The 21985-nt window shown below is 41.1% G+C and overlaps 1 protein-coding gene across 5 annotated transcripts in view; it reads right to left on the bottom strand.

The window, feature by feature from the left end:
* plcb1l (phospholipase C beta 1-like) overlaps positions 1-21985 on the bottom strand; it is a 145008-nt gene that overhangs the window by 42517 nt on the left and 80506 nt on the right. For all 5 annotated transcript variants that reach the window (XR_014869523.1, XR_014869524.1, XM_085133667.1 and 2 more), the window contains 8 exons: positions 20853-20993; positions 19303-19382; positions 17095-17148; positions 15309-15384; positions 11716-11816; positions 10822-10988; positions 1574-1720; positions 231-388 (listed from right to left, as the gene is read on the bottom strand). Coding sequence is in view for 3 of the 5 variants with exons in the window: in XM_085133667.1 (XP_084989793.1) it covers positions 231-388; positions 1574-1720; positions 10822-10988; positions 11716-11816; positions 15309-15384; positions 17095-17148; positions 19303-19382; positions 20853-20993 (924 nt within the window). In the remaining 2 variants the exon portion in view is untranslated. The remainder of the gene's footprint in view (positions 1-230; positions 389-1573; positions 1721-10821; positions 10989-11715; positions 11817-15308; positions 15385-17094; positions 17149-19302; positions 19383-20852; positions 20994-21985) is intronic.

Raw genomic sequence — 21985 nt, 5'->3', positions numbered from 1 at the left:
AGTAACGGATAAACCAAATTTAACAACACACTGTGTTCTGTTGTTTTTAATTCTAAATTTAAATTTAACAACACAACGTTGTTGAATTAACCCTAACAGTTGGGTTAGTAGCAGTGGGTGGATGATCTGTTGAGCAGAATACCCTTCTGTGAAAACGTTCCCTTTGCTTCCCAACCCCCAACCAAGCCCTTCACCATGTATATCACCATCACTATCTCTCCTTGTGTTACCTTGAAGGAGATTTCAGTTGTCATGGTGAAGCCATGGGTGATAACAGGCTCTTCTTCTGTGGTGCGACCCTTCCAACAGTCCAGTTCAATGCAGCGGCACCCAGAAAGGAGGACCTGTTTGTACATCTCGACCGAAGAGTTGCCTGCGAGCTGGCCGGCTGCACCGAACACACGAACACAAAAAAAAACAGCTCTTACAGGTATCGGCTAAGTTGATCCAAAAAGAAACAGGATGCCCACAAAAGCACATCCTCCCACTTTTCAAGAGCTCATTAACTGTATTGTTCCTCACATGCAGTAAAAACAATACAACTGTCGCTATCTGAAGCAGGCAAATCTCATCACCCTGTCACCATTAGCGAAGCAATTATCTCTTCACATTAGCAGCATGTTTCCACGAAATAAGTGGAAGTGTGTTAAAGTGAGAGGCAGCTACGTTCTCACTTGGTGTGATGCCATTCATTTACTTCACTCTTTTCTCATTTTTTCTCTCAAAAACTTGTTTAATTGACATCTTTAAGCAACTCCATGAGGTGAAATATTTCTTCACAGTTACTTTAATTTTAAAATGTAATTTACGACGAGTCGATAACACGAAATGCTTGTCCTGTTATCAAACTAATGATTCTGCATGGCTCTTTTTGTATGTAAAGTTGTGAAACACAAATGCCTCACGGACAGAAATAGACTCCACATTGCAACACGCTTCTGCTCCCTATTAGAATAGCATAGTATGAGTCACTATGAAAATACCTAAAGAAAAACACAGTTCATGAGGAGAAAATTAAAAGACCTCGTGTTGGTTTTTCTCATTTCTTCATTCCACCAGCTATGAGGCTGGGCTATTACAGAAAATTCAATTTTTTCCAATCGCTGCTGAAATCTGATCCACTTCAAAGATTCAATGCTCTTCAGTTCCCCCCAGAATAGATTTGAATAGATGAATTCTAATATCCATTGAAGAGAAAATGGCCTCTCTATTGTGCCAGCCATGCTTGTGCACCGCAGGGAGTTACTTTGACTACCCGTCCAAAGAAATATTTAACTCATGAATATCAATGAATTGAGTATCGTGGCATGACTTGATTGGATAACCTCTTGAGAAGTAACACAAGAAAGGCAGCCTGATATGCAAGGGTGCATTTGATTGACTGACCCACGAGGTATAAAGTTGAGTGTATTCACTTCAACCATAATTGTATTTCTAAATGAACGACTGATCTTTTCATTTATGGGAGAATAAAGGATCTCCCTGCGCAATCAGTCAGGAGGAAAATCAAGTTGAACGTGATTGCGCGAGCAGACCGATAGAAGAAGAAGTTTGAACGTGTGTACGTGCTTACCTGTGAGGTATGTGTTGTGTGAGGAGTTGATGAAATAGTGAGAGAGGGGAAAGGTCATGTCTTCACTCTGGTCCAGCTTCTCCGGAGGAATGATGCTGTTCTCTTCTGCATTCAGGTACCTGGTGAAGCCTTCTGCTGAGATCTGACCTGCGTGAACAACAACAGCAGTCAGCATCCTAAGCGTGAAAACATTGTTTTTGGTTCAAGCGTCCAAATCTAATTGTATTGTGATGTTCTCTGTTTTTCCAGATGGCAACAATTTCCACAAAAAAGACTACAAAACAACAATGAGCTGATTTGTTAACTGCGTATTTAAAGCTTGATACAGATTATTCTGTACATTGTTCATTTTCACACCTATAGTTTATTTACTTTGGTCCAAATCAGTTGATGAGTTTGTAGACTTGTGTCTTTTTCCTGTGGTTTGGTTTCTTTTCACACAGGAAAAACTTCAAGTAAACTCCAGGTGAACTCAACTGCGTCACTGCAAACCACATGAGCGTTAGGAACAAAAGTAAACTTGTCCAGAAAGGTGTTCTGGACAAGTCGATAACACAGAGCGTACACCTGGCGGTTGGGTCGATTGAGTTTTCACCACAAATGAACCGCTCTGAATTCCTTGGTCTCATTCCAATTCCAAACAAACTCCAAAGCAGTTTGGGATCCAATAACTCAGATTACCTTGTTCACATCTGCACAAACGAACCGCAACAAGGAGGAAAAATATCAGAGTAGAAGTAAACTAAAAAGTGCAGGTGTGAAAAGACTCCAAAAGCCATGCTGGTCCACGCGCTTCACTGTTCACTCCGGTGATCATCTTATCTGCTTTTTCTTGAGTCATTTGTCTCAGTATAGAACTATCTGCCAAATCTTGCAGTTATTCTGATTAAGAAAATTTGCAGATGCCTAAAGTTTTAGACAATTATTTAAACGTTAATGCACAGAATTGTCTCGTTTTTCAGTGGAAAGTAATGGGCAAAGGGGCTGAGTGCCAAAGACAGGGTAAGGAAGATGTAAAGTACTGGCAGATGGAGTAACATAATGTTGGAATTGAATTTTCTTAATGAGATTTGTCACCGTGTTAAACATTAAGGATGCCTTATCCTTTTAACTGCACAAGCTAAAATATGGTGCATGGCATATGGTGGCATATGTGTCACAGATTTTTTTTCCCACCCTTTGCAATGCCTTACATCAAATCTTTAACAAACTGCAACATAACTGAACATGGCTATGAGAACATTTGAGTGTTTTTGTCTGTCGCTTTTTATAGAAACTTTATTTCCACATTTCAAATGGAGGTGAATGGACTGGCATCCCCGTTCTACGGAGCCCCGCAGGAGACATGGGAGAAAAAAAAATTAAGACGGACTTTTGCGAGATCTCGCAAAAGTTTTGCGAGATCTCGCGAGATCTCGCAAAACTAACTCGGGATCTCGCAAAAGATCCCGATCTCGCAAAACAAACTCGGGATCCCGCAAAACTTTTGCGAGATCTCGCAAACGTTTTAGCCGCATTCTTCGGACACTGGCTCAAAGCCGACCGGGCGGTCGAGGCACGATGTGCCGGGAAAGCGGTGTTCCTCCCGGCTGTAGTAAGTCTCGACCTCCCATTAGCTCGAAGCTAACGGGAGGTCGAGACCTCCCGTTAGCTTCGAGCTAATGAGAAGAATGCGGCTAAAACCTTTGCGAGATCCGAGTTTGTTTTGCGAGATCCCGAGTTTGTTTTGCGAGATCTCGCAAAACTTTTGCGAGATCTCGCAAAAGTCTGTCTTAATTTTTTTTTCTCCCATGTCCCCTGCGGGGCTCCGTACCGTTCACCTGTGACTTTAATAAAATAAAAGCAACTTTTGTTTTCTGTAAACATGTGCCTGCATTTTTCTCCACCTTTAACCTCCTAAGACCCGAGCTGTTTCATGGCATGCATTTTTAATTTCTCGTTGCTATTTGGGCTGATTGGGACCTGATGTATGTAAAAACAAAAAATTACGTAATTTTTTAAACCTGCTTTAAATTTCGATAGAACAGTGGCAGTCTAATGTCCTCTTAAGTGCATATCAAGCCCTTGTAGAGCAAAATTTGATATTTTGGTCTAGACAACCTAAAATGTGATGTCCACATATGTGAGCGCCAGGTCCTAGGAGGTTAAAGCATTACAGTGGGTGTGAGACTGATGGTAAATAACTTTCTTTCGTTTCATTTAGGGAAACTCGTTGTTTCCTTTAGGGCTGTCCCATGTTTTCCTACATTTAACTCTAGTTAAATACTGGGTTACAGTACATGCCTCTAATTATTAAAATTCAAGTCTGAAAAGGCTTCCTTTGCTCAGCAGGTAGATTAACATATAAATGTACTTTTCTCCATTTCAGGCTCCACTAGCTTCAGCTAATATTGCTATTATCACTAAGTAATACAGTGATCTGATGAAGCTAAGCTGCCCATGGAGCTGTTCCTTCCTTGTTGATTGGTTGTCACGGTCACTCATGATAAGCTTTGCCTGTTGGCTGCCATCACTCAGCTAATCTTCACTGAATGTGCTTGAGAAAGTGAATAACACTGAATAAATAAGTAATAAGCGGTTGATGGAAAGCTCCACATCTCCATCCACACGAGATCATATTTCCATATGCATTACCATACACATCAAACACCTTGCCTTCATGAATTAAATTTTGAACATATAGTTGCTGCTCAAAGCAAAATACTTCCTCCACCTGCCTACACACACACACACACACACACTTACTTGAAATTACGCTAAATATGCTAAGTGATGCAAGCTTGACGGGTGCAGCAGGTCCCTCTGGCCACTTTATGCTAATTAATGCGGTGCCGCCCTCTGCAGAGTTGCTGGACTAATTAACGCTAGCTGCTGTCTGTGACATCTGAGCTCTGTCGCACTCAGCGTCTTACTCCCTGCTGACTCCCAGGATCTCCCTTCGCCTGGCTGAGGTCTAACCTTTGTATCATGCATTCCGTGCAGACAAAGAGTTTCCCCATCTCTCAAGACATTTGTAGGTCAAACACGGAAAAATTGTGTAGACACGGTTGGGATTGTAATGCAGCCGAACCAGAGTGGGAACATACAAGTGCTACTCTCGAGGTGAAACCTGAGAAGAAATTCTACAGGAAGATTTGAGCCAAGTAAAACTTTAGCTACCGGTCACAATAACGGCTCATACTGAGAGGAGAGGAAATTGGACAGAAAGATGGATTCTGAATTTCACCCGTAAGACTAGAGAGCTTCCTCTCTACCATTCAAGTGAATAAGCCAACTATCCACTCGTGAATTATGAAAAATTCTCCAAGTGTCTCGTTTCATTTTGTATTTCATTCATCTTCCTTCAAACGATGTCATAACATCTGAGAGAGCACAGACTGAAACAGTCACAGAAAGTGATTCAGCAGTGAAGACATGAATGAGAGGTATAAAATAAAAAATAAACAACATCTCCAAGTCACAAATGGAGAAAGTGAAACATTAAAACGTTTAATAAAGTCAACTCTTCACCATCATTAATACACACATTTCTGGAGCACATTTAGTTAAAGCATATGGTTCTCTGTTTATCCATCAACAGGGGGGCTTTTTACCCCGAGCTAAAATGTTCATGCCACCTAAAATCCATGTATGTTTTTACGAACATGAGTGTCCTTGAAAGAGGAGAAACTATGTTTATGTGTATGTGAATCTGTGTGTGTGTGTGTGAAGGTTGCATGTGGAGCTCTGGACCCCTCTGCAGAGCAGATGGCAGCACTTCCTCCGGCTAGATAAATACTTCACGTGGGGAAATCTGTCACTGGGACAGGGAAGGGCATGCTTCCAGAGAGCCTGGGACAGGATGAACACAACATCACAGTATGAGCACATGGCTGTGATCAGAGTCAAACATTAGGCAGTCAGGATGGAAATGTGTGCTTCAAAAAATGACTTTTAACTAATTTAAGGACCCGTGATTTATTTGGTCACATGTGCAAACAGAGTAAAGTAGGCACGGGGGAGGTTATTAAAAAGACAAAGCTTCTAGTTTAGTATAGTTTCCATAAAATGTTTAGATAATCATTCTCTTCTTGCACCGAAGACATTGTTTTGAATTCCTGACACAAAAGCATTATTTAATCCTCCAGATCTCCAGCATAATGACAAAAAGTATTAATAAGCAGCTTTAATGCTGTATTCTACAGCTCTGCCATATGGACCCCTTCGTAAAAACCACCTGTTATGTTCACTTGACTGCTTTCTTATCTTTTTTCAGCTTACTACTTACTCTCAGCGACTACATCGAGGTAACCATTCAAGCCACCGATACCTCTGTCAAAACCTTCACTCAATCCTTTAGTGAAATTTGAATTTATGTCGCAGCTGAGCTTATCGCAGTTTGATTTGGGGTAGAAGTCACGTGACATACTGTTAACTTTAACTGCAAGTGCATTTTGTTTTTACAATCATAGATAGGCAAACGTGTTAACCACTACACTAACACACCAAAAGACAAATCTGAAAAAAGAAGATAAGAATTAGGTTCATAGTATCCGACTCCTGGAAGCCCTGTGATGAATTATCAATCTGTATGAAGCCTAACGCCAACTCCTTCTCCACCACAACCCTCCTTGAATACGTAGCTAAGAAATCGGGTGCGTTGATGACTAGGGATGGGTATCGTCACTGATTTCTAGAATCGATTCAATTCCGATTCACAAGGTCCCGAATCGATTTGATCCACAATTCGATTTAATTCGAATCGATTCGATTCGATTTGAATCTGGGAAATTTTGACAGTCAGAAATATTATAATTCAGATCAGCGCATTTACATATTTTTGTATCTATAAAAAGGAAGCTGACACACGCAAGACTTTATCAAAGGTGTGAGCGTCACAGCAGATGCCTTTGTGTCAAAGTAGCTGAAGATAAAACACAGAAAAACATGAAGGCGATTTTCCTGGCCTGGGATTTTATAAAAATATTCTGCAGTACATCAAAAACGAAAGAAAACCATTAACGAACTTATGAACATTATCTCTGAAGCTACAGCGGTTTTATTAGAGACACGGCTAGGCGTTTTGCATTTTGCATAATTTTAAAAAGTTTAAAACGAAAAAAAAAAAAAAACGTCGGCCGACAGCCTGTAAACAACGGTAGACTTGTGCGTAACAAGCAAGCAAATAATAAAGAAAACCGATTTTTTGACGGGAAACTGTTCTTGAAGAGAGAGAGAGAGAGAGAGAGAGAGCTGTGCATCATGGTCGAAGCAAAACAGTAAAAGTCAGAGTGAATCCATGACGATGTTTATGTGAAGCGTAGTTTGGATCTTCTTTTGCTGCTGGTTCGGTCAATATTGTTTGGAGAAACATCAAACTAACAGCTTTAGAATCAGCACATAAAGGGCGTGAACACAAAGCGCGGACCGCCGAAACATCAGAATCAGCGAGCTGTCGGCTTTCAGCCCTGAGCGTGAGAAAGCGACGTCTAACTGATTCTGATCCGCGGGTCGTGCTGTGTCTTTGTGCAGAATCCGTGTTCCTGCTCTCATTTACTGTCTTAGCTGTTTGGTGGTTGTTGAAATTTTGTGAGATTTCACCAGAGATTCTGGCATTTCGGGCAAAATAAATTTATATTAAAAAATCGATTCAGGATTTTAATGAATCGATTTTACGTTATCCAAGCCAGAATCGATTTTAATTGATAAATCGATTATAAAAACCCACCCCTATTGATGACTTCCCAGCTTTAACAGTTTTTGATGTTTTAAGCCCTGAAGGAGAAAATATACTAACAAAAGGTAAACATATAGAGTAAGTAATCTAAATACAGCTATAGATGGCATATTCAAAGGCAGCGATTGGTTTGACACTACGGGGAGAAAAATCAACCCAGCATTTTGCTCATAATAAACCGTACACGGCGTACGATAACTCATCCATTTTGGCACAGTTGTGTAAGATGCTTTTCTAGCACAGATAAAATTTGAATTGGCAAATATAAGACCTCGCTGCCTGATATCTGGAGTGTGATGTTTTCCAGTACTGGCAGCTCTGGGTCTACTGACACTTGAGACATCATGAAAGCACAGCATGTCCAGGAGGGCTGGCTCACCAAGATGCATCCATCTCATTTCTTTATATATTATTCTGTATCACTCCTAATACTCTAGATATTCAAACTAAAGTCCTTCTTCTATTAATTAAGATAGTTGACATCTATATACAATTTAAACATGGGAATGAAAAAAGACGAGCGCGTTTAAACAACACCAACAACATGTTACCGCTTAGACAACATATAGGTCACATTAAGCAAATCAGCAATTTGGAAGCCAACACACATAATAAAGTGAACTGATAGCAGATCAAGAAATGGTGCTGAAGTCCTGCACATACAACTAAAAAATGAACTGTAGGTTTATACGTTTTAGATTTACAGCAGTTTAATCCTTTGAAAGGAACCAGGCAAACTATTTATTGCCCTTTCAATTTTAGGTACAAAGCCTTACGTTATATTACACAGACAGATAAAGACATGTGAAGAAGAAAGCCTTTGCCAGACTCTGGGGAAAACTGCTTCCAGTGAAATTAAAAGGGTAAAGAGCACTTGAATAACTGATCGTCAGGAGGTGGGAAGGTTTTGGCACTTTGCTGGTCTGGAGCATTCAGATATGTGTTAACTCAATGCCACACTCCTCCCAGGAGTCAAACTGTGCAATACTCAGAGAATCTGCAAAAACACAAAAGTAAAACTCTACAGGTCTCAGTTAGCATGTCAAATGTTAAAGGTTATGACAGTACAGATAGAAAAAGACTATCCAAACTGATGTCTTGTTTGGAAAGAATAAGCAGGAGTCACCTCTCTATTTAAAGAACATAGCAGCATAGATTAGGCTTGAAAGGTGCATCTGAACAAATCAAAGGACTTCTGGAACAATGTCCTTTTGGACATGCAAAACAAATGTATAGCCATAGTGCACAGCACCATGCTCGGCTAACACCAACATGTCACAGAATTTCAGCACAAACACCTCATAACATCTGCCAGCACGGTGGTGGTGGGGTGATGATTTGGACTTGCACTCACTGGATGGACCGTGCATTCCTCTTTAAACCAAAGTATTCCAGATACCACCTGACTTGCAGCTAAAGCTTGGCCTAAATTAGATCATGCAACAGGACAATGATCCCAAACGCAGCAGCAAATCTGCAGCAGATTGGCCAAAAAAAGAAAAGGTGTTGGAATGGCTCAGTCAAAGCCCAGACCTCTGGTGAGATCTCACGAGAGCTGTGTATTAAAGAATGTCTGAAAACTTCAATAAACTGAAGCAACATTGGGAAAGAGAGAGGGCCCAAATGTCTCCACAACGGTGTGAGACTGACAAAGTACTCAAATAATTGCTTGTAAAGGTAATTCAACATCATGGAGTTTACTTAGTTTTTCATAGGACTCTATGTAGTCCTATTAAAAATTTATTTATCACATGATTTAATAGGAGAGGTAGAAAACTAAGAAAAATCTCAAAAATCGGCTCGAAGCTAGAGTGTACTGATCTCGCTCAGTGACCACAGATATCCTTATTTTAGTCAATAGCTAACAGCAGTGTTGGGGAGTAACGGAATACATGTACCGCCGTTACGTATTTAAAATACAAAATATGAGTAACTGTATTCCGTTACAGTTACCGTTTAAAAAGGTGGTATTTAGAATACAGTTACTTTGTTGAAATAAATGGATTACACGGCGGGACTTCCCTGTTTCATATTGTGGCGGGTCAGGACTGTTCAGGTTTTGTTTGACAGCTACGTTCTGTTGTTCCAGACGGCAGCGTTACGGTTGCCATGGTTACAGGGTGACGCTCTCTCTCTGCGTGTTTCCTGGGTGAGAGAGGCCTTTTTGTTGTTGTTGTGCTAAGCTAATAGGCAGAATGCTACAGGTATAGCTCTAAAGAATGTAGCATCATAGGCAGTGTAGTCCGTGCTGCAGGGAGAATGGACTGCCATACCCGTTATGTGTCTGTGAGCGAGGGAGGGAGAAAAAGGAAAAGTACGAGCTGTCATCGAGCAAAAACGGGAGCTGGAAGCATGTAAATATAATAATAACCACTGCAGCCAAGAAGAGAGCCTGACGAGCCCAGTTGTAAGTAAGCTATTAAGACTCGACTGTACACCGTGTTCGTGTTTTCCTCCAAAAACAATAAGTTTCGTTGGAGCAGCCTTTCAACGCCTCTCTCTGTCTCTCGCTAGCAAAGTTGACCCAGACAACAAAGTAAAGCTAGTTTTCGGCTACGAGCCCGACACAGAACCCACCGTATTAGCCAGAGGTCCCTTTGCTACGGTTCGGAGCCGCGGACCTTCAGTAACTGTAATAAATCACAGCAATTGTACATTCACGTAGTTGTAAACAGCATGATAATATATTAAGTAATCCAAAGTATTCAGAATACGTTACTCTCATTGAGTAACGTAACAGAATACGTTACAGAATACATTTTGGGGCATGTATTCTGTAATCTGTAATGGAATACATTTTAAAAGTAACCCTCCCAACACTGGCTAACAGACACATTGGGCCATATGTTTATTCTTGCAAAGATTTCAGTTTAGAAACAGGTTCAAGCTAGCAGAAAGATTCACTGCTCATTCAAAAACCACAGAAAAGCACCGATGAATGAACACGCTGTAAACTGACTCCCAAACACCGGACGCATGCCTAACATCTGAATACGTTCAACACTGCTACACACATCCTCTGCTCTGCTCCGCTTGCTATTTATTCTATTTAGTTCAACACAATTCATACACAATCTTCTTCTTCATCTTTCCAAGCAGTGTAGTCGGTTATATAAAATAAAACGTCGGGAAATTTCCTCCAGTAAGTTTAGCACAAGTTGGGAACAGGTGGAACATTTTGATGGCGGTGATGTGCGTTTGACTGTGAGTGTTTGGTATTTACAGACTCCTTGGCACCCCACTATGTCCCCTCACTTGCAAAAGCTTTGGATACCATCCAGCAGTCTCTATGGCAACACCCCTGACAAATTTATTGGTGGCAGCGGCTGGAGTGCAGGGTTAGTGGAGGAGGACGGTGTAAAAACACACAACGGGCATAATGTGCCGGTGTTTTTCCGATAGTTTTTACTATAAATCACTTGCATGCTATCATGAAGTCGATCTGTACTAAAAGGTGTTACGTGCATGTCTGTGTACACATAAGCTTGTCAGTGTGCCTGGGATTGTATTGACAGAAATTTGAGCCACTGACCTTTCTGTGCCAGCAAAGCATTGGGTTCATATTTGTCAACCAGCAGCTGGACCTGCTCTGGTTTGAGAGGAGGGTAGAGTATCTCGTTCAGACGAGGGTCTCGCTGTTTACTGTTAATGAACTCTGTCATCTGCTCCACTGTGAGGTATGGTCGACTCTTGGCTCCCCTGAGCAGAGAAAGGAATGGGGCAGAAATGAGAAAAAATTAGACAAAACATCTTAAAGGGCTGCTAAGCAAGGTGTGGGTGCAAGGACGGGATTAAAAAATAGCATATGGGGAAATGAAACAAGGAAAAAACGATGGAGGGGAGGAGCTGTAATTAAAGTGCAAAAAGACGCGGCGAGGCAGAGCGGCAGACATGCAAAACAACAGGATTAAATGTTGCGTTTTGAGTAAATTATGAGAATTCATTAAAAACGCCTTTCGCATCCAAGCCTGTTCGACTAAATTATCTTCTCCACATCCTCCTGGCTCTCCTGCTACCTCACTTAACTGTGATTAAAATACAGATTTATGACTTGGAGTAGCGTCGGTCGAGCTGGCGTGCTTCCTCGGCTGATGGTCTCAGTCCCTCTGGGCCAAAGGGCAGTTCTGCTTCTGCAGCACGGGAGGCCAAACCAGCTAGGCTCGAGAAGTCACAACCAGGGACATTAGAACACACTTTCCTGGGCTAATTAACGTCTTATTAATGGATAAAAGGATCTGGCTTGAACCTGGGAAACCAAATTTTCCTATCGAGGCTACAAGTATGAAAAAAGCAACAGATGATTTGGGAAAAAAATATATCAATTGTGATTTTTTGGACATTTTAAACTGGGAATTCCCATATTCTTTGGAGGTGGAAAAGCTTATTATTACCACACAGAGAGAGCAGAGAGAAACACAGTACTTACACTTCAGAGAAGATGTGGTCCAGCTCAGGCCGAGGGCAGATGTTGCTCAGGAACATGCTATAGACATCTGGAGTGAAGTCCTCCTGGGGAATGGAGTCATTCTGCAGCAGACGGAAGTAACATAGGTGAATAAATTGCAGGCAGTAGATTAAAGTGGATTTAAGATGTACTAGCTGATAGATAAAAGATGTGACAGGTGCTCTGGAGAAGACTTTTCTTGCATGCCTCAGTGCAACAAAACTGTGTTTTTATTAGTTAAATAAAATGTGTTTAACTCTATTTTCAGTTTAATGCACTGATCCTAACGTAGCCTTTACAAAAAGGCAATCTTTCATGTAGCATCTTCTTTATCTATGAGACGCTTACTTGTGTATATCTATGTAAAGTAATGAGTATGTGCACAGTAAAGTGAATTTTATATTTGTATAACCTTGGGATAAACAGAATTATTTAGTTTAGCCAATTTAGCTTAGCTCTACACGTTTTGAAAATTAATCAAATCCCTTGTAACTGTTGCTTAAGAAAAATAAATATAGTAGTATTTCCTTTTTCAGGACCTCTTTCAGAGTAAGGTTGGACACATTGGAGCAAATATTCTAATTTCTGGAGCTAAATCTGCTGCTTATCATCTGGTTATTTGCGTCGCTGAAGTCAGACTTGGTTTCTCACATGACATGTTCCCCTTCTGTTCTTCCATCGTGGTTTAACGAGGAAATATTTTTTACATCAGGTTGTGATGACCTGAGAATTATAAATGCAAACTTCACTTCTGTACAGTTCCTTTTAAGCATGCAGTAGTCACGTCCTACTTAAAGGATAAAAATTTGGAAGCGGATCTTCTGAGTGTTATTGATACTATATCAAAACTGCATCTTTGACTAAAATTTAAGAAAGATTTGTTTGTTTGTCATCCTTTCTACACGAGAACAATGTTTATGAGACCTTTCACAGAACTGAGTTTGAAAGTAACAAACGATATTCTGATATTCTGCAGATTCTGGTTGTTCTGTCTTAGTTATGTGGAGTTGTGTGCTGCTTTTGACCTTGAGTTACGCATTGAGTACTTCGAGCACTGTGGAGAAGTTAAGGGTTTGACTCTTAACTGGTTTAAATCCTATATTAAACAGTTAACATTGCTTCTGCATTAGCTATTATAACATCTGGACCTCCACAGGGGTCTGTTCTTTATGCTTTGCACATGCTCCTGCTACGTCAAATTATTCACAAGATAGAATCTCTTGATGATTTAACTGTATTTACACTTGGATCTTGGATATCACTGTGCCACAAGAAGGCTCAATGAGTGAATTTTGGATATAATTTAATAATAACAATGAAATTTGATGTCCCACAAGAAGAAACTGATGCCACATTGTTTGGCTCTCAGATATTAACTGAGAGGTCGAAGAATAACCTGGGCTCCTTAACTCTGTTTATTATTAAAATACAGGCTAACTTTGGGATAATCAAATTAGAAGTTTCACAGATAAATAAAACTAAGACATATATTTTCAAGCCTTTGGAAACTAATGATTGGTAGCTACTGGTTTATTTGATGTAAACACTGTGAGCCATAGCCATACCTTTTTAGGAACCCGTTTATTCTATTTTATTTTGGTGTAAAGAACTTTGGTTTTAAATGTACTTACTTATTATTAAACTTTCCCCGCATACTAAGAAATTTCATGTCGTGCAGACTTCCTAGTTAGAGTACTGCTGAGGTAAAGACATCTATCCACTAACCCACTAATGTGACTAAAAGAAACACAGATCTGTCATTCCATCTGCCGTCTTATAGTTGGCCCTCTTGAAGCAATTGCAGAGATGCAAATAACAAACGGCAAATGACTGCCTGCAATTTGCACTTAGCGTCAGGGCTTCTTATAGAGCTATCAGAGGCAAACGGGTATGATAAAGACACAGCGTGCTCAGCAGCAGGGAACAGCATTTTGCCAGCAAGAAACAGAGCAGAACCACACAGTCTTAGAAAAGACCAGGAAGGAGGGAGGTGAGGAAGGATGCACAGAAGTAGGGGGGGATGCAGGTCAAGCCCTGTTGAGACTCAGTGAGTCATTCAAAAGACATTGGTGTGAGCTGGGCTGTGTATGTGCTTTTGTCTGGGAGTGTGTGCGTTTGAGGGATTAACAGCAATACCATTTAGCTGTAATTACTTGTGCAATGGAATAACAGCAAATCCCAGCAGACCTTCATACAGCAATCGGTTTTTACCTCCTGCTCTCTCTCCCTATGCTAATTATGTATAGCTTGTTCTGACTGTGGGTGTGTGTTTGTACTCCTGTGTGTGTATATTTATTTATTTATATATATATTAATTCGATTTGTGTTCAGAAGCCATTGATTGTAGCCAGAGTTGGCCACAATTCGCTAATCAGATTAAAAATAATAAGTAGCTATAGTCAGCTGAGATTACATTTAAAATCAGGGTGCCATTAGATCTTATTGTACATGGTCAAAGGTTATTTTATTGAGTTTTGAATACATTTTATATTACTGGCAGTTCTTCTTGTAATCGGAAGGTTGCCGGTTCGAGCCCCGGCTCCGACAGTCTCAGTCGTTGTGTCCTTGGGCAAGACACTTCACCCGTTGCCTACTGGTGGAGGTCAGAGGGCCCGGTGGCGCCAGTGTCCGGCAGCCTCGCCTCTGTCAGTGCGCCCCAGGGTGGCTGTGGCTACAATGAGGCTTTCCATCACCAGTGTGTGAATGTGTGTGTGAATGGGTGGATGACTGGATGTGTAAAGCGCTTTGGGGTCCATAGGGACTAATTAAAGCGCTATACAAATACAGGCCATTTACCATTTACTGGAAATCAGTGTTTCTGGGATTTGATAAGAAAACTGCAGTAACAAAAGAAACTGAAGCCCACTTGTATGCACACAGAACACCTGTGCTTTGCGTCAGGTTTGTTATATATTCTGATTTTAACCAACTGAAAATGCTGAATATCCAAAATGCATTTAATTTCACTACAGACTTAACCTAAGATATAACCTTTTCAGTGAGTAATTTAAACACGTTATATGAGTTCAGTCACATCTGAAAGTGACCTGACCCAATTCCGATTAGCTTTACAGTGTGTTTGCCTTACTAGACAAATATCATTACATTTAAGTGTGCGTTCAGAGCAGCACCGAACAGCAGTTTTCCACTTCTAGGGATGAAAATTGTTTGCTACTGTTTGAATACAGAGCACTGTTTGCACCTCTATGCATTAGGGTGCAGCGTCTCTCTAGTGGCATCTAAAAAAGGTAGCGATAAAACAGCTTTTGTCATCTCTATTGCTCCCACTGGGTCTATTTGTTGCATTACAACCCAGGCTAAATCCATTCTGTGCTGGGACTCATGCAGAAAATAAAACGAATAAGCACAGCCGCAATCAGTTTGTGTTTTAAGAGATGAGCTGAATAGTCAAAACAGAAATTGATGGATGGATGGATGGATAGAAAGATGAAGGCAACTGTACATAAAAGAGACAGGATGAGATGGAGACAGAAGCCGGTTCAGGGACGGAGGAAATATGAGGCGACAGTAATACTAGAAAAAAAACAGAGCGCTTCAGTATTTTGGAGTCTCACTCTGCCAGAAGGGAGGTTACAGCTTTCCAACGCTGTCTCCACTCGTTTCCTGTCTGCCGAGAACATCCTGAAGATACTGTAGGGAGACAAAAAACATGCTGTTATGAGTAATCACAGAAAATGCCACACACGGAGAGACATTCTCACTCCTTTAAAGGCTGTGTGTGAAACAGATGAATTCGTCACAGCATTTAACTGACACATATTAAGATTATTCTGTGAAAATGTAATATTGTAGCAACAGCTTAGGAGGGAACGGGAAAAAAATAAAAAGGGCGAAGCTACAGGCCAGACAGAATGCAACACTAAAGACAAATATTAGACTCAGATGATGCCTGTGTGGGAAAAGAAATGCAATATAATAAGGGAGGGGTAGAAGATGGGACATCAGGATTTAAATACTGCAGTCTAACAGCCTTGCAATGAATTTTACATTCATAAAGGTTACGCAGTAAATTTCTGTTTATGCTGAAATAGTCGGAGAGCTACTGATTCAGCTTATTTGGAGCATTAGGAAGCTGTGCAGCGATGCACCAGCATAAATCTCCTTTAATGAGAGGTGTTTCTAATATGTTTGCTCTCATAGATAGATGGGTGGACTGAGATAAAATAGTGTAGTTTTAATATGTTTAATATTCACATTTAAACATGTGTACATAAAAGCGACAAGTCTTCATGAATGCGATGCCACACAGGCCCCAACAAAGATGAGGAAAGAAAGCTTCCCGGCAATGGTGTCATTTTGCAAATCACACCAATTTTCATCATCGCTGTCAGAATTTTTTATTATCATGTCATTGTGCTTGTAATGCTATAAAGTCTGTCTCAACAGAAGCATCTTTTTTTCTTGCATAAATAAACAAAAGGCGTGCAGATGTAATGTTTCTTTATGATGTGCGCATGTAAATAATGCAAAATGATCTCAAATCACATCGCATCGTCACATCATCAGCGTCTCGGTTCATTTAACTCTGGAAAAACACTGCCGACAGGCATCTGTGTTTTCAAGCTTCTGTCATCTGTTTTATTCCAGTGTATACAGACAATAAAAGTGATTTACAGTGGACTCTAGTGTCACTGCAGCCACAGCAGGACATTTAGGCCTGGTTCTGTTCGGAATAGCCTGTTTTAATTGCTTGCAGAGGTATGCCTGCGCAGGTCCACCAGCGCTTACTGTACGCTCAGTGGAAGAGCAGTATCAAGCTGACATTAGTCAAACTGACATGTCTTCCTAGCTAGGAGGTTAATTCCCTAAACAGCAAGGAGTGTCTCTCTCCGTTGACACCCACTGCTTTCCTCCGCGGCTCTGAGGGAGGTTATCGCGGAGGTTCACTGCTGCCCGCCTGCCTGAAAGCTCAACTTGACTAATGGAGATGGAGAGAGGTGGATTTTCAATGAGGCGATGACAAACTTCCAGATAAATCAAACTGAAACTGAAATATACAAAATGAAATTCTCAAATAAATCACAAACTGACACAGACTAAAGTTAAAAAAAATAATAATAATAATAAAAAATTCACATGGGTGAAATGGGCACGAATCTATAAGCGTGAGATAAATGAAAAGTGGTGATAAGGAGAATAAGAATGAATATTGTCGTGACAGATGGAATGGGTAATATATTCTAATAATATGCGAAAAAAACAAAGTGTAGGTTTAAGCATCTGCGCGCTTAGAGAGAAGGCAAAAAGGCAGAGGAAACTATGCACCGATGAAAAGAGCAGAACCGTTGCGGGGATGGGGGAGGGGTGTGGTGGGGGGGTGGATGAGTCACACAGACTTACTTCTTGACGGGGATTCTTCCCTCAGGGTTTAGCTGCAGCTTCAGCCGGGTGTATCTGCATTGCACAGAGCACACATCATCAGCAGCTCGTGATAGCAGTTTATTCAGAGTGACACTCTTCATCAGGTTTAATGTATGTGTGGGGGCTGTTTGCTTCATCTTACATGCGTGACTGACATAAATAACTGTCTGCCACGACCAGGTTTGCAGACTGGTACGTAATGCATCGGAAAGTGATAAAAAGCACGTATCCAAATATCTTAAAGCGGCTGACTGTGCATGAGTGGACTTCTCTTTGCATACTGCGGATAGATCTGCCGGCGTTTACACGGGAGGTCAGAACTGTGGGCTAATCCCTGGAAGTCTTGAACGCTGGCAGAGCAGAGCAGTGCAGCAGCAATGCACAGGCAGTGTGTAACCTGGCCTATAAATAGCTCGGCTGCAACAGGAGCCATCATCGTAGGCTGGGCTTTAAGTGGCTGCTGGCTAATAATTAATATCCATTACAGTGTCCACTTGACAGAACTTGGCGACTGCCTCAGGCTAATAGGCTGGTGACTTTTAATTGTCAATTGGGATCAAAGTTTGGGGAGTTGTTGTTTTTTTCTTCTTTTTTAAAAGCTATAAACAAAATTTTGGTTGGGATAACATTAGCCAGTAGCACTGCATGAGGCTTTATTCTCTCTTTCTTTCTTTTTTAAAGAGAATGATCGAAAGGCTCCCAAACAAGGAAGGGAAGAAGTGTTTTTCAATGCCCCCATCCGACTCAGAGATGCTTGTATTATTCATTATGACACTGGAGAAAGGGGGAAACAGATTACGCACTGTCTCCTTTTCTGTTTACCTCACTACTTTCTCTGTTCTTCTTCACGTACCCACTCTAGCTAATCCTAGACGTTACTCATTTACTCATTTCTTCATTAGATGACGCCAAAGACATAAGCAGTTAGATGACGCTGCTCAACTCCAAGTTTCCAGACAGAGCAACACAGAGTAAAACGCGCAGTTCTAACCCTGCCATGTTTGGTAATTGAGGGCTGTGTTATCCAAGGAGGGTATTCAATTATAATTGTTCTGATTTCAACACCTTTCAGCAAGTGGTCATTTAAAAAACCTGCTGGGTTCTGTTTAGTTTCCCGTTGATGAGAACGCTGCCCAGCTACGCTGCTCCTCAGAAAACCCACCACCCAAAATCAGTATCACTACTTTAAGAGACAGCGATGAGAATTAACCACACGCGGAGAAACATCAACATCACTTCGGGGAGGCAGCATCCTCGTGCTGCAGCAGCGGTATGGCAAAGAATTGCCTTATTTGTAAGCAAGGAGTGTACAAGAACTGCTGCTGCGAGCAACCGACGTGACCGCGAGACCTGCCGTATTCAGTTCTATTCCACTCTATCTGCACTATGTGGTCGATGACCAGTTTTATTGTCTCATAAGTCAATTAGCTCCTCGGGGGTGCACGTTAATGGCTTCTGTTCACTGATAAACAGCAGACAGCTGGGAGTCCAGCAAAAAATGATTTGCGTTCATATTTACGCTCGCTCGGAATCAGAGGTGACACGAGGGCAAAGGATGATGAAAGCGGTCATGGACATAGAGCCACTGATAAGGATAATCAGTGATTTATGTAATACCCTGGAACTGACAAAATACTGGCTTCCTGTTTTTCGCCCTCTCTTCCTCTCTTTTCCCAATTCAACCAAAAGCTCGGCTCACCGAGTCAGCCTGGAATCTACTATATGTCACTACTGTAAGACAAAGCATACACTACAGCACCAAACAAACGCACGCTCACATATGGGAAGCAATAAAAGACAACTGACGCATGCAGGGTGTTTTATAAACTGGTATAAACATATTTCCAGCTGTTTTGATAATTCTGCTTTCGTCTGTTCTTACTTCCTCCGTTGATGTGTGAAAAATGCGGCTCAGGCTGCGTTGTAGACTGCAGCGTGTGAACAATGTAAGCACAAATGTGCTTTGGTGAAGGTGTAAATGCTACGTGATGGTTTCGCATGATTTTTACATAACATTTGACCATTTTTGTTCATGTAAAATACATCAGGTCCCTAATGTGACTCCTGCTATGAGTGACATTTCTAGTGCTTGCAGACCCGATTTTCATATCTATCTTGGGGACTGTAGATTTACATTTTGTTCGAGACTGCTTGCGTGTGCGCGTGTGCATGCATCCGGTGACGTACGCTTTTTCGAGGCACGCCTCTCTGGACATGTTCTGCACCAAGAGGTTGGACGCCAGGTTGAAAAGCTCTTCTGCCCATTCCTGCAGGAAATAAAACACACACACACACCTAAAGTCAGGAAAGAGAGCGGCGGTGAACTCATTTGTGCTTTGATGCTGATAACTGCTGAAGGCTGGAAGTTTGTGTTCAGTTTCTGCTGCCATGTGTCAGGAATAAATGAAGTTCATGCATACTGAGTAGGTATGCTGATCATTTTTCATAATTTTCCAGAGTGGTAAATGACTTGACGATGAACTTATGATGCAGGTTTTCACCATGATCCTAAAAAAAGAAATGGCCTCCTAAATCAATTAATAATAAACAATTATTAAGAAATGCTTTCACTCTTTGAGAATATTATTTATTGCTTTTAATGCCTTAGTTTAATAGCATATACAAAAAAATAGGCACAACATTTAAACCCCATGCATATTATAGAGCAAGTCCCCATCAAAGAGCCTAAACAGCTGTGACCCATCGAGGTGTAGATTCACTAATTCATCAGCAGCAGATTCACAGATCTGACTAGTTTTTTTCCAGCACAACCCACAGATGTCTAAATGAACTGACATCTGTGGAATCTGAAGGCAAAGTTAACATCTTGGAAGCCTCGTCATGCTCCTTAAAACCATTCCCAAGCACTTTTTACAGCGTTCCGCGACTCATTGCCCCTATGAAAAACTCTAATGTCGTCAGAGAGTACCTTTGCAATTCAGACACGAGCTTGGTTTGCACTAATGTTTAGGTATGTGGTACGTTTAAGATCAACATCCACATGAATCCAAGGATCCCAGGAAAACATTATCCAGACTGTTTCTGGCAGCTTGCCTTCAATTCAATTCAATTTTATTTATATAATACAAAACAACTGTTTTGAGTTGCCTCAAAACAGTTTATATTGTAAGGCAGCGGTCCCCAACCCCCGGGCCTCAGACCAGTCCGTGAGTCGTTTGGTACCAGGCCGCGAGAGTTGAGGCTCAGGTGTGAAATGTATGGTTTTCAGGTTTTTTTTGTTATCGTTTTTATTGTTAACTCGGTTTTCCTGGGTCTTTTCACGTGTGTTATGAATAAATCTTCTTTTTTTCGGTACCGGTACTAGTTTTATTTTGTTGTATTTATCCGCGACACCTTAAAAGCCGGTCCGTGAAAATATTGTCGGGCATAAACCGGTCCGTGGCGCAAAAAAGGTTGGAGACCGCTGTTGTAAGGTAAAGACCCTACATTAATACAATTATTACGATGCACTATTCTTCACATTCACACTTCCAGGTGAATGATGCCTGGTTGCCCACATGATGGGTGAGTATAGGGTAGGGCAACAACCTCACCCTGACTGCTCAGTTACTGGCTAAGATATCCCACTCACCACTGTAGATGCCGGAGATGCCACTGCACAAGTCAAAGTTATTAATCACTTCACCTGTCTGTGGTTTTTTGTGGCTGTCCAGGTTATATACAATAAAAAAGTAGTTACTTTGTTTGCTGCTGCTATGCATGATTTTCTTTTTTACCTTTGCAATCTCCTCTTGGAACGCCATGAAGTTCAGGTAGGTGATATTCACCATGTCGGTGCCACTCACAACCGTCAGCATCCTGCTCTCCAACTTCCCCGACAGCGTGCTGTTATCCAGCAGCTCGCGCAGCTTGGCTTCCTTTACAATGAAACAAAAACACAAATAAAAAAAACATATGTTATAACAAAGAAATAAACTATACAGATCAAAATGAAAACCAAAAGTCACCAAATGAATGAATTTCTATAACATAATCCCCTTCAATGACACATCGACAGCCACAGAGTGGTAATGATAATTTTCTTAGGAGAAAGAAGTATTTTAAATTTTTATATTTAAATATAACATCCCTTACAGGCATGGATGAGGAACATTTAATTAATAAGCTTTCACAATGATCTCGTTTATATAAAAAAATGATTTATAGTGCTTTAGATTCTTTAATTCAGGGACCTAATACAGTGTTGCGTATGTCCCACTTGATCGATGCCCTTTCCTCTCATGTGATTATTGCAACAACTGGTCACATGATCATATGCTCGATATCCTATTGGCTAATGCTTTTGTATTTTTTCATTTCATATCTGCCTCAAATAAAACATGTTGATAAAAGAAATTGTGCTACATAACCCAAGTTCTGAACACTTTATGTTAGCCTCTAATCCGAGCTGCGCACACATTGAACCTTGGTGGAACAGATCAGCCAGAGCGGCATCTAAAAACTAGCAGGCCAAACAAAGCTTCAGCGAAATGGCAAATGACATAAAACAGGCCACAGAGGAAGATGAGCGATGCTTTTTTTGAGGAAGTGGGAGACGGCACTGCTCTGTGTCATGGCATTTTGCTGTGATGTTGTTTCAAAACAAAAACAGCCTCTGAATGAACTCAGAGGAAACAAGACTGGTTAACATTCGGGAGGTCGCACCTTATCTGATGGCTGATTTGGTTGATTAATTAGAGGACAGAGGTAGAGTCCGCGTGAGGCTACAGCACCAGCGATTCTCAGTTTGTGTAACGGGTGCACATGGCAGGCTATACAAGCAGGAAACGAGGTGGGTTAAGTATTAAATGGAGAACTTACATGTCGACATGTAAGCACAAATGTCCAATAAGATGTCAGCACAGGATTT

Source organism: Neolamprologus multifasciatus, chromosome 15 (genome assembly GCF_963576455.1).
Source record: "Neolamprologus multifasciatus chromosome 15, fNeoMul1.2, whole genome shotgun sequence".
NCBI classification, from domain to species: Eukaryota; Metazoa; Chordata; class Actinopteri; order Cichliformes; family Cichlidae; genus Neolamprologus; species Neolamprologus multifasciatus.
The sequence above is the reverse complement of the archived record's forward strand: the minus strand, read 5'-3'. Positions and strand labels throughout refer to the sequence as shown.